The 18,375-nt window shown below is 46.0% G+C and overlaps 1 protein-coding gene across 3 annotated transcripts in view; it reads left to right on the forward strand.

Moving 5' to 3' along the window:
* TRABD2A (TraB domain containing 2A) overlaps positions 1-18,375 on the forward strand; it is a 65,461-nt gene that overhangs the window by 26,234 nt on the left and 20,852 nt on the right. For all 3 annotated transcript variants that reach the window (XM_008980420.4, XM_008980421.4, XM_078349002.1), the window contains exon 3: positions 16,002-16,148. In XM_008980420.4, the coding sequence (XP_008978668.2) occupies positions 16,002-16,148 (147 nt within the window). The remainder of the gene's footprint in view (positions 1-16,001; positions 16,149-18,375) is intronic.

The raw sequence follows: 18,375 nt of genomic DNA on the forward strand, positions 1-18,375 counted from the left end.
GAGGCCTGCACTTGAACAGATGCGAAGCCCTTTGTTCCAGCTCGGGGAGGCTGGTGGGGTTGTGCAGGCCACTCTGAGCCGAGTAGTGGGCGGCGCCTTTCATATGCAGAGCAGGCCTTTGATCTGAAGGGGATGAAAGTGCTGGAAAGAGGAGAGGCTCGCTGGGGGGCCTTTGTCTTTGACAAAAAAGGCATCTGCTGGACTCGAACCCCCTCACCCACCCCCTCAGCCCCTGGGCCAACGCAACAATGCCCCAACTGGGACCTGGGTCTCCCTGCAGCTGAAGAAGTCTCAGGAAAGAGAAAGAGGCCTGCTGCAAATGTGGACAGGAGCTTAATCGATTCTTTCCACAGCCCAGAAAGAAAGGGAGAGAGAAGGGCTGTGGGGAGGCAAGGGGAGAGTGGAAAGGGAGACATTGGGGGTGGGGGAAAGGAAAGGTGGAATTTGAACCTTGAAGTAAGCTGTCTGGTTATAAGACTGTGAAGTATTCTCCAGTGAGCACAACTTTCAGAAGGCAGTGCAAGTGGGGTGAGTGTGCCATTGGAGGGAGGGAGAAAGGCATTCAGCTGATGATAAGCCATGATTATGGTTAGACTGATAATCATTTTTTAAAAAAGAGAGTATCACATAAGGCAAGCACTAATGTGAAAATAGCAATCTGTGTATCTTACTGTGTTTTCCAAAAGGAAAATTAAGTCCCTTTAGGTTTTGCACCACAGGAAACGCCACACAAGCATGTTTTTTTTTTTTTTTTTTTTTTTTTTTTTAATTTTTTATTGGATTATAGGTTTTGGGGTACATGAGCAGAGCATGCAAGACAGTTGCGTAGGTACACACATGGCAGTGTGCTTTGCTTTTCTTCTCCCCTTATCTTAGTTGTAATATTTTCAACAGTTCTTCTTTTCTTGTGGCCTCTTATCTCTTGCCCTTCTTGAAATCTAAACAAATGCAAATTAAAAGAGATTTGAAATGAGACAATTGATATGGAGATAAGTATTTTCTGCTTGTGGACAATTTTTGAGCCCATTCTGTGGGGTAGATGTACTCTTTGAATGTTAAGCTGATGATTCAGCCGGTGCCTATCATTGAGTCAGGTGTCCACTCAGGTGTAACTGGCATGGATGGCTTGGTTAGGGAAGGGTGTGTGGAATCATGTCCTATATAGTGCTGTCCCTTCAGAGGCTGTGGTTTGGGTAGGGGTTGGGAGAGGAAGGGCACAGCGATTTGACACCTTTGGTACACCCAGTAGGAGAGAAAGTTCTATAATCAAAGGATGGTTTTGTGGAGCTTTTCCCCAGAGGTGGAAGTTGACCTGATAATATGATCTCTGGGCAAGGGGCATTAGTTAACAGGACAGGAAGGGTGAGTTTGAGGCTGTCTGTGCATCTTACCCTGTGGTGCTGTCTTAACCAGGACAGGGCATTCAGGAGACCCTGTCACCTCTCCTCTTAGAGGTACATGGGTCTGGGCAGTCAGGCAGGTCTTGCCTAAGGAGAAGTTGGCTTTAGAGGGCCAGAAGGCATGAAGGCCAGGCTTGCTGCCCATTGCCGTGTTCTGCTGTGCAGTCTCTCAGTGGAAAGAATATGAACTTTGGAGACTGGATCTGGATTTGAATGCTGGCTCTCCCATTTCCTAGTATTGCGACCTTGAGTGAGATATTGAACCTTTCTGAGTCTGTTTTATTTGTGAAAGGGGTATGATGAAATGAACACTGTCAATTTGCAGTGAAGAATAAACAGAGAACCTTTGTAAAGGGCCCAGTGCATAATGTTTTGGTAAGTTTGCTGTTGCTTTTGCTCTGACCACCCTAAGTAGTTGGGCTCACTCGTATCCACTCTATATAGTTGTATACCGACTCGGATACCAAAATTCAAGGATGCTCAAGTTCCTGCTAGAAAATGGCAAGTTGCATTTGCATACAACCTACACACATCCTCCCAAATACTTTGTCATCTCTACGTTACTTACAATAATAACACAATGAAAATGCAATGTAAATAGCTGTTGTACTGTATTTTTGTTTTTAAAAGTTGTATTATTTTTATTTTTCAAATATAAGTAATGTATATTTATATATAATGTATGAAAAATAAATAAACAAAAACATACATATTTTTTGAGACAGAGTCTTGCTCTGTTGCCCAGATTGTAGTGCAGTTCTCAGCTCACTGCAACCTCCACCTCTCAAGTTCAAGTGATTCTCCCTTGTCAGCTTCCTGAGTAGCTGGGATTACAGATGTGGGCCACCACACCTGACTAATTTTTGTATTTTTAGTAGACACAGGGTTTCACCATTTTGTCTGGTCTTGAACTCCTGACCTCAGGTGATCCGCCCATCTTGGCCTCCCAAAGTGCTCAGATTACAGGTGTGAGCTGCTGGTCCTGCCTTTTCCAAATGTTTTTGGTTCATTGTTGGCTGAATCTGTGGTTGCAGAACCCTTGGATACAAAGGTCCAACTGTATGCTTTTATATCCTGTCACTGCTGACATGTTTTTACATCTTCAGTTTGGCTGGCCTAGTCCCATTTCCGTATTCCTAGGCATTCTTTTGCTAACTTGCAGGAGAGCCTGGGACAGGTTTGGGGTGGAATTCTGTTTCTCCATCCAGTAATGTGCCACCTTTTTGCCTTTCCTCCAGATTTGTATCTTGGAATGATTGGTTAGAAATCAATTGGTTTCAAAACCAATCTTGCCTGCCATTGGTTCAGAATCCTGGTTTAAGCCAATTAGCATACAGCATTTTTCTGGCTACTCTTATTGGTCTGGATGTGAGCGTCTGTCTTAAATTGGCTCAGTTAGATGGAAGGTGGTTGAAGAGAGGTTTTCTTTTGCCCTGGCTAGGCTTGCATTTTCCAGTCATAAGGGCGGTTCAAGAATGAAGAAGTTATATAGCCCAGGGAGTCCCGATCTTATGATGCACCTCTGCTTTCGGGCTTGCTGCTGTGTGACAGTATGTTTCCTTACGGTTTAAACCATTGTAAATCTCTGTTCATGCTGATACCGCTGTCTCCATAACTGCTCCATATAAACTCCCATTTCTTACCTTAAATCACTATTTTCTTTGCATTTTTTACCAAACATGTACCCCCAACAGCATGTTGTCTGGTCTTGTTTTTGAATTGTTCTGTAAGTGGAACCATATTTATATATATTCTCCTGCGTTTTGCCAGTTTCCTCAACATTGCATGATATTCACCATGCTAGGGTATGGGCACTATTTATTTTCACTGTTGTAGGGTATCTCATGGATACAAATACCACAGTTTACCAGTTCTCTTGTAGACGAATGTCTGGGCATTTTCCAGCATTTTGCTGTTTCACATTATTTTGCTATAAACATTTACGACCTCCTCAGCAGTATTAGACACGTTAGACCGAGAGGTGGGATCACTGCTTTTGTGGTAGGACTGGCTTCTTCACATTATTCAAGAGAGCACACCCAACTGGGTCTCAGACCTGCAGAACCAGAACTGGGCTCCTCCCCTATTTGTGTGGTGCCCTAGCTCCTTCCTGGTGGGGCTGTGGTGAGGCAAAAAGCTGGTTCTGTCACCCCTGTATTGGGTTTCTAGGGCTGCAGCAATAAAGTACCACAAACTGGATGGCTTAAAACAGTAGAAATTTTTTTTTCCAGTTCTGGAGGCTAGAAATCTTATATTGAGGTGTTGGCCAGGAAGTGCTCTCTCTGAAGACCTAGAGGAAAATCCCCCCTTCTGGCTTCTGGTGGTTGACACCAATCCTTGGTGTTTCTTGGCTTGTGAGAGCCTTACTCCAGTCTCTGCCTAATATGGTTTTGCTGTGTCCCCACCCAAATCTTATCTTGAACTGTAGTTTCTATAATCCCCATGTGTCGTGGGAGGGACCAGGTGGGAGGTAATATAATCATGGGGGCGGTTACCTCCATGCTGTTCTCCCAATACTGAGTGAGTTCTCATAAGATATGATAGTTTTATAAGGGGCTTTTCCCCCTCTTGCTCACCATTTCTCCTTCCTGCCGCCATGTGATGAAGGACATGTTTGCTTTTCCTGCCATGGTTGTAACTTTCCTGAGGCCTCCCCAGCCCTGCAAAACTGTGAGTCAATTTAAACCTTCCTCCTTTATAAATCACCCAGTCTTGGGTATGTTTTTATTAGCAGCGTGTGAACGGACTAACACACTGCCTCTGGTGTCACATGGCATTCTCCCTGGGTGTCTCTCCATGGTCTTCTCCCTGTGGGTGCCTGTCTTTCTGTGTCTAAATTTTCTTTTTTACAAGGACACAGTCATATCGGATCAGAACCCACCCTAATAATTTTAATTATATCTGCAAGACCTTGTTTCCAAATAAGGTCACATTCACAGGATCTGGGGGTTAGGATGAACTTATCTTTTGTGTGGAGGGACATTTAATCCACACGACACCCTCTTTTGCCCTCTCTAGTGGTTCCGCAGCTGGTAAGGAGATGATTTTCAGATTGACCTGTCTTCCCTATCCTACAGTGACCTTTATCCTCCTTTGCTAATGTAAACTTCTCCTACGGTGAGATCTATCCTTCTTTTTCCTTATTTCCTCCTGGGCTTGCTGTTGGCCCACGAGGCTCTGGCTTCCATCTCATTCACTCAGGGAGCTTTCATTCTGCACAGTGGAGATGAAGGTCTCATCACTGGGCCTTTGGCTGCTTCTACATTGGGCTTATTGGTCATCTTTGCAGTTGTCACATTCCTGCTGCCCTCTGGGGAGAGCCTGGTGGCTCCTCCAAGGACAAGATGCACCTCCAATGACAAAATGCAACACCCTTCTCCACCCTGCCAACAGGCTGGGAGGACATATTGGCCCTGCTTCTGATAGCCAATCTAGCAACTCCTCCCACCCCACGGTCATTCTAGCAACCCTCCCCCATCCCATGGTCATGCTGGCATCCCTCCCCCAATGCCATAGTCATTCTATGGGATTACCACCCCGTAATCATTCTGGCAATCCTCCCTCACCCCATGGTCATTCTGGCCACCCTCCCTCAACCCCGTGGTCATTCTGGCCACCCTCCCCCAACCCTTGGTCATACCGGCAATCCTCCCTAACCCCATGGTCATTCTGGCCACCCTCCCCCACCCCTTGGTCATGCTGGCAATCCTCCCTAACCCCATGGTCATTCTGGCCACCCTCCCCCACTGCGTGGTCACGCTAGCTGTGCTTATTCTTGGACCTCTGGTGGCTACTCCTGTTCTTGCTGCGTTGGTCTGTCCTGGGACTGCATACTTGATTGCTGCCACACTAACAGAGCCTGTTGCAGTGCCTGTGTCTACCTATGCCGCCGCCCCTGTTGTTGTCCCTTGCCAGGCTTCATAGGTTTCTGACTGTAGAAGAGTATGCACTGGGGCAGCTATACTGACCCTTCAGTGAATAGAGTTTGTGTGCGGTGGTTACGTTGGTGTCCCTCCCCCCAGCATAACCAGAAGAGATGACTCAGACATCTCAGGGACCACGTGGAGTCTCCTGATGCCAACCTAATCTTGACCCCCTTCTCCATGGAGCTCCATGGCCTGTGCCGAGGGGAGGAGAATCAAGCAAGGCTGAGAGGGCAGGATGAAGACCAGAGGGCTCTACTCCCGTTGCTTCTTGAGATGGAGCAAATTAAGGACTTACAAGTGTAATTACACTTGAGATCATCTAATCCAATTTTCTGTTTGTTGTAAGAATCCCATTTATGGTTATTTCAATCTTGACTGAACAGCCCTAGTGCCAGGGGAGCACCATTATACTTCCCTAGGGAACCTCCTTGTATTTGTGTATATTACACACTTGTGCTGGTATTTCTATGGGGGAGAGATTCCTAGAAGTAGGACATGCACATTTCCCATTTTGACAGCTACTGCTAACAAATTAAAATTTGCATGTGTGAAAACACACAATGTACTGATATATGTAAATGAGTACATGGCAGTCATGGACAGAGAACTCAAAAAGAAAGGACTTTCTAATAGTTAAAATGTCTTACAAGACATTTTACAGGTGAGTGACTTGAGATGGATGGTGCATTTAAAAAGAACTTGGATGGTCAAGATGCTATAGAGGGGGTTAAACACTGGGTATGAGATTAGAACAGCTGACAGCGAAGGCCTTAGATTCAGCCTTCTGGTACACTCTGAAAAAGCACTGGGACCCTCTCCAAAGTGACATCACTCACTGGTGGCTCATTTGTTTCTAGGCCCTTCCACATGCAATGTCTGTTTCAGGTGAGCCTCAGAGAACAGCTGTGTGTCACCTGGAGCCCATCTCCTTGAGTGTTTGCAGAGCCTGAGACTGGGCTATGCTTTTCCTCTGCCATAGACACAGACATCCGTTGTATCCCTAGTTAGTGGTCTGGATTCCACTAGGACCCTCCACTGGTGTCCTCAAATAATAAGAGTTTTTCTCAATAAATAAGGCCTTTCTGTGTATCTGAAGTGGATACATTTGCAGGTAGCAAGAATGGCCAGTAGCAAGCTTTAAACATAGTTACTATTTCTTATAGTCTAGGACAGAAATCTTTATAGACTTCCAGGAAAGTAGCCTAGTTAGTGTGAAAGTCTTGGAGGTTGGCCGGGTGCGGTGGCTCAAGCCTGTAATCCCAGTACTTTGGGAGGCCGAGGTGGGTGGATGATGAGGTCAACAGATCGAGACCATCCTGGTCCACAGATCGAGACCATCCTGGTCAACATGGTGAAACCCCGTCTCTACTAAAAATACAAAAAATTAGCTGGGCATGGTGGCATGTGCCTGTAATTCCAGCTACTCAGGAGGCTGAGGCAGGAGAATTGCCTAAACCCAGGAGGTGGAGGTTGCGGTGAGCCGAGATCGCGCCATTGCACTCCAGCCTGGGTGACAAGAGCGAAACTCCGTCTCAAAAAAGAAAGTCTTGGAGGTCTCTGGCTTCTTCTTCCTTTAATGGCCTGGCCACATCCAGCAGGCTGTTCACAGCCAGCAGCGTGATGTTAGGTGGTGGAGGAAGGGGCTGGTGGAAGCCATGGTCACTGTTAACCACTTGGATATGGTTCTGCACATCAATCACTTCTGTTTTGCTAAACAGGATAATGTTACTCTCAAACACTCTCCTCCCTTGGGTCATTGTCGCTAAAGGCCCCCTCCATGGGGGGTTGAGCATGCCTGCTGCTTGGCAATCAGGAGCCAGGTAATACAGTAACATAGATTCACCATTCATGGCGCCACCTGTTTTTTGATGGTGGGGAGAGGCAAACTATAGTTCTGGGGCAAGGGAGTGACTGGGATAGCTCATTTCTCTCTGGGGCCTCCACCTTGACCCCAAACTCCTACTGTTTGCATTTATCCTCTACTGCTCTCTGTGACTGGTTGCTGTCACACACCCATTGGTTCTTGCCCCCTTTCCAACCCAAGAGCTACTCTGTCAGGGTAGGGCCACTACCGTCTTCTTCCCCAAGTGTAGCTTAACCTCCCAGAGGACTGGCTGACTCTGTGGGGTGGAGGAGGGGGTGAGGAATGCTATTATTATTATTGTGATTATTATTATAATTGTAACTCTGTCCTGCTAACAGCTTTGATCTTGAGTACTTTGCTGTCCCTCTCCTGGATGCTCAGAGTTCTGATATTCCACCATGCTTCCTTTTGTTCTTTTTTCCCCAGAGGATCTTGCTTTTTCCCCAGGTACTGTTAAAAGATTGACAGTGAGTGACAAGGACCTATGTTAAGGCATTTGCTACCTGGCAATTTTTTGTTCAAGAGAACCCACTGGAGGTACATCAGTGTGAGTAGCTTGGCAAGATGGTAGCCATATGGGAGACATTAGAGAGGAATTCTCCTTGGAACATTCCACAAACTGGATTTGGAAACTTAAAATGTAAATTTCTTTTGCAATAATGTTTTAAAGAGTGATTTCTAGGCTAGTCCACAGAAAGGCTTATGTTTCCATGGAAAAACCGTAGAAAACAGTATGACTGGCAGAAGCATGCTGGCCCATTCTGCCAACACCCTAACAGCCCACGTCCCTCCTGGTGAGAGTATGAGTCAGGCTCTAAAAGCTGTGGGGCAGGGAATTGGCATTCTGGTACCTGTTGGTGACTTGAGCCAGCAATTGATCGCAGTGCAGCAAGACCAGCACCTCTCTAAGACATTTTATATTTGCAACAGTTGGACATGTCAGGTGTTCATTTCTTTAGGTTCTTGAAGCTCTAACTCTGACAAGTCCTATCTGTGGTTCCCAGCCTTGCCTGCATATTGCAATCACCTGGGGGTGGAGATTCATGAGGGTGTAGCTGTGATTACAGAAGATGCCCATCTGGTGTACAAGCTGGTGTACAAAAGAGCTGGTGTACAAGCTTGGCTTCGTTTATATGCAGCAATTACTTAGCAATTACTCATGAAAAGCTGGGTGCACAATGTGGTCTTGTGCCTAAGATGAAGGGAAAAAAAAAAAAAAAGATGAAGGGAAATAAGCAAGCCTATGGGTGGGTAGAGAATGCCAAGGTTTATATCAACAGTGAAGTGATGGAGAATGACTTGCAATCTATGGTTTGGGAAATACTGCCTTAGAAGGTCTCAGGGAAAATCAGAACATTTGAGTGTCTGGAAGAAGAGGTTGGTCTGAGATCTGGGAGAAATGAACCCTGAAGCCTTACAGGATAGTCTGAATTATTGAGCTGTAGAATTCTGCTTGAGTTTCTCCTTGGAGTCAGCCAGAGGCAGCCTAAGCCTAGAGCAGAGGTCTCAGGACAGCTTTGGGTTGAGACAGTGGGGGATACATTTGGGGGTCTGCACCAAGGGTCTTCTGCACCTAAACTGTGTTCTCACTCAAAAGACTGTAGGGAATCTTGATTTTGTCCCTTTTTGCAATCGGAAATTTTCCTTCTCCATTTCTGTGATTTGCCTCAGTCACTGATGTTATCTCAGAGATAGGATATCTCAGGCTGCATTTCCTTCAAAAACAGTGAAAGATACATATTCAGCAGACTTAGGCTTTTTATTTTCTGCTTGTTTTGTCTTACATTATAATATATACTTTCAGGACCAAGCGCAGTGGCTTACACCTGTAATCTCAGCACTTTGGGAGGCTGAGGCAGGTGGATCACTTGAGGCCAGGAGTTCAAGACCAGCCTGGCCAATATGGTGAAACCCCTTCCATACAGAATTACAAAAATCAGCCAGGAGTGGTGGCAGGTGCATGTAATCCCAGCTACTCTGGTGGCTGAGGCATGAGAATCGCTTGAATCCAGGAGGCTGAGGTTGCAGTGAGCTGAGACCGTGCCATTGTGCTCCAGCCTAGGCAGCAGAGTGAGACTCCATCTTTCTCTCTCTCTTTCTACATACACACACACACACACACACACACACACACACACACACACACACACATGTATGTATATATACATATATATATAAAACAAAGACATATATATATTTCTCTCTCTCTATAACTATATATATATATATATATATATATATATATATATTATATGTTCAGTATTTGTTCATGGAAAGGCTTTTACTCACTAAAGCCTTTGATTGACTTTTATTGGCCCAAGGAGAAAAACAAAAGTGGAGGAGATTATCTATCTATCTATCTATCTATCTATCTATCTATCTATCTATCATTTTTATGTGCAGAGCATCCGTGGAAAGAGATACAATGTGTTGGCAGTAGTGGTTGCTTTAAGGAAGACTGATTGGGGAAGAGGCATTGGAAGGGGATCTATTTCTTTATATTGTTTAACATTTTTACCATATGCATACTATTAGAAAAAAACTAGCGCTGAGCCTGATATGTGTTATGGGTTGAATTATGTCTTTGTCCCCAAATTCTTACATTGTGGTCCCAACCCCAAGTATCTCAGGTTGTGACTATATTTGGAAACAGGGTTTTTGCAGGTGAGGAAGTTAGGATGAGGTCATTAGGGTGGGCCCTACTCAAAAATGACCTTATAAAAAAATGAAATTTGGACACAGAGATAGATACACAGGAAGAATGTGAAATGTAGATTGGAATTATGTAGCCACAAGCCAAGGAACCACCAGAAGCTAGGAGAGAGGCCTGGAATAGATCCTTCCAGCTTCTTCAGTGGGAGCATGACCTCGCCAACACCTTGGTTTCACACTTCTAGCATCCAGAATGGCAGGGCAGTACAATTCTGTGGTTTAAGCTACTCAATTTGTGGTGTTTTGTCACAGCAGTCCTAGGAGCCTAACACAAGTGTAAAACATTAGCAGAAACTGTAAGTAAGGATTCGAATGCAGAAAGGGAGGCACAGTGGTAGGCAGTTAGCCTCCCAGGACCCATCCAGGACCCTTGTGCCTGCTCCTTTGCCTGTCTCCCTCCTGGTCACTGTTCCCAGCTCCTGGCTGGGCATGCTGCTCATTGCACCTGGCCTTTTTGGATCTCTAAGAACAACAGTCCTTGTGCCCCAGGTGTGTTCAGCTGATTCACGTGAGATGACTTGATCAGTGACAATGCCCCAGACACGATGGCCCTCCTGGAAGAGGCCCTGGGGTCAACTTAACTGGTGGAGTTTCTGAGCAATTCTTTTATCCACAAGCCATATCCTGAAACCCCACATTTGTCAGACTGGCTCAGACTTCTCCAAGCACAGCAAGGAGAGTAAATTATGTAAGGATGACTGACAGTCATTAGTTCTATCAGAGAGGGAGCCTTCAGAGATGCCACAGTAGTTTCTGAGGATGCTGTATCTGAGCCTCAGTGGTTTGAATGGGAGGGAGTTTAGGGTTGTGAATTGCTTCTGTGGTGCCCACGGAGATTTCCCTTGGAGTACTATCCTGCCCCAGACTTGGCTCCTCACTGGAGAGGGAGTTATCTCCTCTAGCTTCACAGATGGCTACCCGTGGCCTGACCAAAGGCTCACCCCAAGGGAGGCACCTTCAGCAGGGCCCTGCCCCTGCCCAGCTTCACTCCAGGGCAGCCCAAGTCATGGACTTCCAGGTCTGGGCAGCACAGGTGATAAACGGCTGCCACCTGGAGTGGGAGAGCTGGATGGCAATGACCTGCCTCCCTGGTTTGTAGTGGTGATGTGTGATCAGGCACCTTGAGTCATCAGGGGAGTATTCTGGCTCCAAGGAAAACCTGTAAGGGCCCTTTGATCTCACTCAGAGACTTTTTCTTCAGGAATCTATCTTGGGTCTTTCTCCAAAGAGTCTGTTTCAGTAAGGGCTTTCCCCAGTTTAAACATAAACAGTGCTCCAGAGACTTCCCCACATCACAGCTAAGCCAGAGAAGGAGGGGTTTGGGGTGGGCTGCCTCGTCTATGACCCTGGGCCAAGCTGTCCTTGAGGCTCATCATGGAGCCTTCCTCTGACTTCCGTTGACTGTGTCTCTTTGGACATATAGCAACCACTGTGTTTGGTGCTTGACATCTGCCGGTGAGCACAGTGGGGCAGGATCCTTGCTCTTCTCAGCCAAGGAAATCCAGCCCCTTCTACCTCATCACTTAGCTGGTCTCTCCAGGAACTATATCTCTTGATCTCTTAGGTGAATGGCTTCTCTTGTGCTGGGTTTTAATCTGTGAGAAGTTTAGGGCCTTTCAGGAGTAGTTGGGGTATAAATAAGCACAAAAGAAAGCCGTGCTTCCCCTGGGTTGTTACTCGGATCATTGCAGCAGCTCTAAAAGGAAAGGCATGTGGTGATTACAGGAAATCATGCTAGAGATTTAAAAAGTACATTTCTGTGGCTTTTAGCAACAAAAGAAAGATTCAGCACCATCTCTGATGCACAGTTCACTGTTCAAACTTCCTTAAAAGAAGAGTGTTTATGGTATGGCCTCCTCATCACAGTGCTAGGTGACACGGGGTGACCTCCCTCCCCTCCGGGCAAAATAGAAAGCAGTGATCCTGGGATGATCAAGGGTTTTTGATTTGCTTGTGCATGGGCTGTCCTGGCAAGCCTGAAATCAGAGTTTAACTTTGGGCCTCTGCTTTTCATCCTTTTCCCAGAAGCTTCTATGATACACCAGACCTCTTTTCCACTCTTCTTTTCATGATTTTTCTTGAAAAACGCCCCCTTTTTCAGGTTAAAAAAAAAGTTCCATTAAAGGCAAGGATCTTGCCTTGTTCATGAGTGTACCTTCAGTGCTTGGAAGAGTAGGCATGTAATAACTACTCATTGACTGAATTAATGAATAGAAGGGATCAGTGAACGAACTTTAGGATCATTTAGCACTGTGACTCGCCTTGATTCTGTCCTTGATTAGTTGACACAGAATGAACTCTCATGATACCTTTCATCATCCCTTATGCCCTTCCATTCTTGATGTTCAGTCTGTCAGCCACTCAGTTTCCAGAATCCTAGAGTAACTCAGGATCACGGTTGGCATTTTGCTACCCTTCTTCTCACCCCCTCATCTCCTCCAGCTTTGCTGTTCCCAGGCCTTCTGGTCCTTGAGGACCATGGGGATGAGCAACATTAGCCAGGTCACTGTCCTAATGTCCATCTTCCACCAGGGATTGTGGGTAATTCTCAGTGGGGAAGTATCTGATGTCTTAAATCATTATAATGCACTAAACTCTCCAGTAGTCATTTTATTTTATTTATTTTTGAGATGGAGTCTTGCTCTGTTGCCCAGGCTGGAGTGCAGTAGCACAATCTCAGCTCACTGCAACCTCCGCCTCCCGGGTTCAAGCGATTCTCCTGCCTCAGCCTCCCAAGTATCTGGGATTACAGATGCCCACAACAATGCCTGGCCATTTTTTGTATTTTTAGTACAGACAGTGTTTCACCATGTTGGCCAGGCTGGTCTTTAACTCTTAACCTCAGGGGATTCACCTGCATTGGCCTCCCAAAGTGCTGGGATTACAGGTGTCAGCCACTGTGTCTGGCCTAAAGTTCTTATTTAATCTGTGATGTGGCTCATACACAGTCTGCCCTAGTTTGCAGACTGACACGTCTGTTACAATGGGTGACTCAGTCTTTTCTAAGTACCAACAAAACCTTAAGAAAGACTTTTCAAAATTAATGAACACTCTCAAAGGAAGATATTTAAGCACCAGGTAACCTGGGCTTGTGCTGAATGCTTTTAAGAGAATAGCAAAGCTCATCAGCAGGTATTTGTAAGCCAATCAGACTGTGATAATTTGGCTTAGATGAGTTAGATGGAGACAGAATATGTGGGACTTTGGCCTGGGGCTGAGCATACCTGATAGGTGTTTCATAATGCTCCTCTCTCTCCCCTCCCAAACTGTTGAAGGTTTGTTCCTCCAGCTAATCTGAAGTCTGATAGCAATTCCCAGTTGTGGGCAGGCCCTAATTGCATGGCTTTAGAATGCAGGTGCTTACACCTGTGGAAGGCTGAGTTGTCTCATTTAGATCAGTTTGCAGACAAGATGTATCCATTTCTCTGGCAGGGCTGTGATCCTGCATGGACTAGTCTGTTCTCACACTGCTAATGAAGATATAACTGAGACTGGGTAATTTGTAAAGGAAAGGGGTTTAATGCAGTCACAGTTCCACATGGCTGGGGAGGCCTCACAATCATGGCAGAAGGTGGAGGAGGAGCAAAGGCATGTCTTACATGGTGGAAGGCAAGACAGCATGTGCAGGGGAACTCCCCTTCATAAAACCGTCAGATCTCATGAGACTTACTCACTATCAAGAGAACAGCATAGGAAAGACCCACCCCCATGATTCAATTACTTCCTACTGGGTCCCTCTCATGACTTGTGAGAATTGTAGGAGCTACAATTCAAGATGAGATTTTGAGTGAGGACACAGCCAAGCCATATCAACACATAACCAAGCAGTCTTGTTACCTGCTCTGGCTTGTCACCAATAGAGAGGTGGGGAAGGTGGGAATATGGTATGGTCTAGAGGGTTCAAGATAGAAGATGCTGTTCCAGGAGAGGCTGGAGGTGCCTCTGCCAGAGAAAAGGGGGAGGTATTAAGAGAAGAGAGGATGGAGAGGTTTTACAAAGAGAGATCTGCCTCCTTCTTTGGTTAAGGTTGTGTCACAGGCACAGAAAATATTAGAGTAACTGAGGAAGGTAACTATGTGGAAAGAGGGATGTTGTGGTTTGAATGTGTCCCCTCCAAAATTCGGATGTTGTGGTATGATGGTGTTAAGATGTGAGGCCTTTAGGAGGTGATTAGGCCATGAGGGCTCCTCTTTATGGGATTAAGGCCTTTATAAAAGAGGCATCATGTAGCTGTTCAGCGAGCTTACCCTTCTGTCTTCTTCCGTGTGAGAATGCAGCAAGAGCCTCCTTACTAGACCAAAGGCCACTGCCTTGATCTTGGACTTCCCAGCCTCCAGAATGGTGAGAAATACATTTCTGTTCCTTATAAATTACCCAGTCTCATTCTGTTGTAGCAGCATAAATGGACTGAGACAAGGGGCATGCATGCAATGGGCCTGTGCCGCCCTGGCCCCTTAGAGGCAGACCAGCAAGGCTTCTTGCCTCCTTGCCACTCAGAAAGAGGAGAGAATATGTGAAAGGAGAAAGGGGGTTGGGGCTGGGTAGGGTCATTTGCTGACTTGAGACCTCAAATGCATATTCAGTCTTTGCTGCAACACAGTTGGACCAAGCCTGTCAATATTGCAGCAAACAGTGAGGGGATATTCCAGCAAAGGCAGCATCCTGTATGCTGAACTGGGGAGGCACAAGAAAGGGGAGCTGTCAGAGGCTATAGAGCTGCATCTGTATCTGGGAAAAGTGAGAGAGAAAATGCCACAGGATCATAAGTGTTGTCTGGAGCCTTGTAGGGGGTGGCCAGACCCACTCCCCACCTGATACCAGGAACCCAACCTCCCAACCTCTGACCCAGCTCTCCAGTGCCCAGGAGAATTCCCTACTTTGTAAAATAAATTCCCCTGGGCACTAGAGAGCTTGGTCAGAGCTGGGGAGATACAGTTCCTGGCATCAGGATCTTGAATCTGGATTTTCCCAGAAGATATTCCAGTGAAGCTTTCTCTGGTGATGTGTGCCTCAAATATGTTTGGAAAACCCAGCGTACTCTGTTCCCCATCAAGGAGACCCACATCACACATTAGTATATCGAAGACTCTGAGAAGTTCTGTAAAATTAAAACTTGTTTTCTTTTTTTTCCTGAGATGGAGTCTTGCTGTCATCCAGCCTGGAGTTCAGTGGCGCAATCTCGGCTCACTGCAACCTCTGCCTCCCTGATTTAAGTGATTCTTTAGCCTCAGCCTCCTGAGTAGCTGGGACCACAGGTGCATGCCACCACACCCAGCTAATTTTTGTATTTTTAGTAGAGACAAGGTTTCACCGTGTTGGACAGGCTGGTGTTTAATTTTCTTTAGCCTTCATTTCTCCTATTTTCACATTAACTTCCATTAATATCCAATGGATCTAATGAATCCATTAGCTAGCAGTGCCACACTGATGGTTGAAAAGATGTGCATAATGCATCTTAAATCATCACAATGCACTAAGCTCTCCAGTTATTTTATTTTACTTATTTATTTTTTGAGATGGAGTCTTGCTCTGTCACCCAGGCTGGAATGCAGTGGCACAATCTCTGATGTAAAACCATCAGATCTCATGAGACTTATTCACTACCTTGAGAAAAGCATGGGAAAGACCCACCCCCATGATTCCATCATCTCCCACCAGGTCCCTCTTACAACACGTGGGAACAGAGTATGCTGGGTTTCCCAAAGTTCCTGCCCAGTCCTTTATGTAATTGGAACCCACTGGAGGTGTGTCTGTGAGTCCCCAGCCCTCTGCCTGCCCCACCTCCTGGCTTCTTCAGTCATTCCTCAGAAGCCAGCTCTTGGGTTCACTCACCTCTTGGTCATGCCGGTGGAAGAGTTCCAGGTTGTTGTGTCCTTCATAAGGCAGTTCCCCAAGTGTGTATGGTTGGGGCTGATTTGGGAACGCCTGTCCTTTCCTTTGGACGTTGCTTGGGGATTTGTGTCCCTTTTTTAAGTAGCAGCATCCACATCCTTACATAATGAGCACAGAGGTGACGGGAGTGCCAGCCATGGACAAAAGAAGTAAGATGGCAGCAAACAGTTGTCTTGTTAGTGAACTTAAAGAGGGCCTTTCTTTCAGGTCATCTTTGCTTTGAACCAGACCCTCCTGCAGCAGGAGAGCCTGCGAGCAGGCAGTCTTCAGAACCCCTACACGACGGAGGATCTCATCAAACACTATAACTGCGGGGACCTCAGCTCCATCATCCTCAGCCACGACAGCTCCCAGGTGAGTGCCCTTTCCTTCTGACAAGCCCAGCATGCACTTAACTGTAAGAATAAAAACATTACCTGGCAACACCTGTACATCCTATGTACAAAGGATCGAGGTCATGATGGCTCTAAAAATAAAATGGGCAGATTTAGATGTCGTTCAATGAGACACTGCAGCTAATGAAGGTGTTACAAACCTTGTAAGAACAGAGAGGGGCATTGATGAGGGTTATAATTCTAGGATCTCAGCCAAAGGATGAAGCTTCAAAGGATTTAGCAGTGGGCCACATGAACTAGCCTTGAGGAAGGGAAGGGTTCTGAGTCTGATGGCCTCCTGGCTGACATAGGTCATACTTCTGCAAAATGATGACGCAGAACTGTGGCTGCAGTTTCAGTGGCCTCTAGGAATGTGTGAGCATGATATAACTGTGTATTCATGGAATGCCTAAGGGTTGGGGTGTCGGAGCTGGGAAGGCTGCTAGCATCTGCAGACTTGGATCACTGATCCTATGGTATTGCAGGATGAGTGTCGCTGAGCCGGTGGAGTGAGTGTTTGTCCAACTCAGGCCTTACCTATGGACCATCGAGGGGAAGAAAGCAGCTGTTCAGGCCTCAGAAGATTATAGTCTTCTTCCAGGAGGGAAGTGGGATGCATCTTTGTTGTGCTTTTATCAACAGGCTTCCCATAGGACAAGCCATGGTGCCTTCCCCTGCTCTCTAAGACTACATGCAAATGGCAAACACTAGCTAAACTTCTGAGTTAGGGGAGTGTGTTGTTTCCCCCAGCCAGGACCGGTGTCTGCATGCATGAGTACACTGGTGAGGGGAGACAGGAGCTAGTGGGTGTGGGTGATGCTGTCTAGGTGTATGTTAGATCTGGGGACCCAGCCTTAAGGAGACATGTATGCACATGAGAGCTGAAGAAGGAATAGCAGCACTGGGAAGAAAGACAGCACAGGCTGAGTGCAACATTGGCCCAGGAAGGTGACATTTCATTAATGACAGAAGCATCAAAAGACCTAATGAGCATCCCCAAAAATCTAGAGGGAGAGGAAGTCAAATCAAGACAAAGTGAAGCAGGAGGAAAGGGAGAACAAGAAACACATTAAAGAAGGAAAAATAGAGTTGTTGGTGCTGATAATTCTTACCTGCACTCTTGCTGGGGGTAGGGAAACGGGGAGAAAAGTCAAGACCAGTTGGAAAATTGACATTTGAAGCAGCAGAAAAAAGTTAATGTGGGCAGAGGATTTGGTAGTTACATGGGCAAATGGTGAGGCTGATGGAGCAGATGATACAAATGTCTCTTGCCTTTCTCTCCTGTAGCTCTCCCATACCTGACCTGCCCACAGGGCTCCTACAGGAGGTGTGGGGTGTCAGAGAATGTGCTGCCACTGTGAGTGAGGACCAGTTGGGCCAGCAGGGAGTGGTGGATGATGTTTGGAATTTAGAAGGCAGAGCAGGATGTCAGAGGGAGGTCACCCTGTGTGACATTGCCTCTGTGGAGAGGGGGGCTCTGCTGAAGAGAAGAGATTTCGGGAAACGGGCAGGAGGATCTTATATAAATGACATGATTTTTTAAAAAAGATGACAGAGTGGAAGATGAAGGCTGGTTGATTTGAAAATGAAAGAATATCATTTCAAGGTAGTTGTGGAAGGAGATCTGTTATCCATAAGATGGAAGGTAATATTATGTAATAGAGTCTGAGGACTTTGGAAAGATTTTTTGAGAGGCTACTGGAAGCAGCAGCAGCAGGCAGGGTAGCTACTGACTAAGGTAGTGGGTAACATTGTTAAGTCCCTGGGTGGAGGGGAGAGCATGCACCTGGGGGAGGAGTGGGAAGCTGAGGTTTGGGAAGCCAGACAGCTGAGGAGGTGGGGAGAAAACAGAGTGCCAGCCTTACCTGTAGCCCTGGGCTGCAGGAACCACCTAATTGTCACAATTTTGATGTACTTGCATCCTGTCATTAGCCAAAATACTGAAGCTGGCTAACATGTATACCAGAATCAAGTGAAATATTTGCCAGGATGGCAAAGAACACTGGGGAAAGGGAGAGAAATGGAAGTGGAGAAATAATGAAAATGTAAAGTATAGGATTTATAAAACATTTAAGTATTATAGAAATTTCATGTTTTTGGTAATAAAATCTAAAATATGTAACTATATAAAACTATTTTTATAAGAAAAGCATGTGTGAATCACACAAGTTAAAATTATGGATGTGTGGTGCAAAGATGGTGTCCTT

Source organism: Callithrix jacchus, chromosome 14 (assembly GCF_049354715.1).
Source record: "Callithrix jacchus isolate 240 chromosome 14, calJac240_pri, whole genome shotgun sequence".
Classification (NCBI taxonomy): Eukaryota; Metazoa; Chordata; class Mammalia; order Primates; family Cebidae; genus Callithrix; species Callithrix jacchus.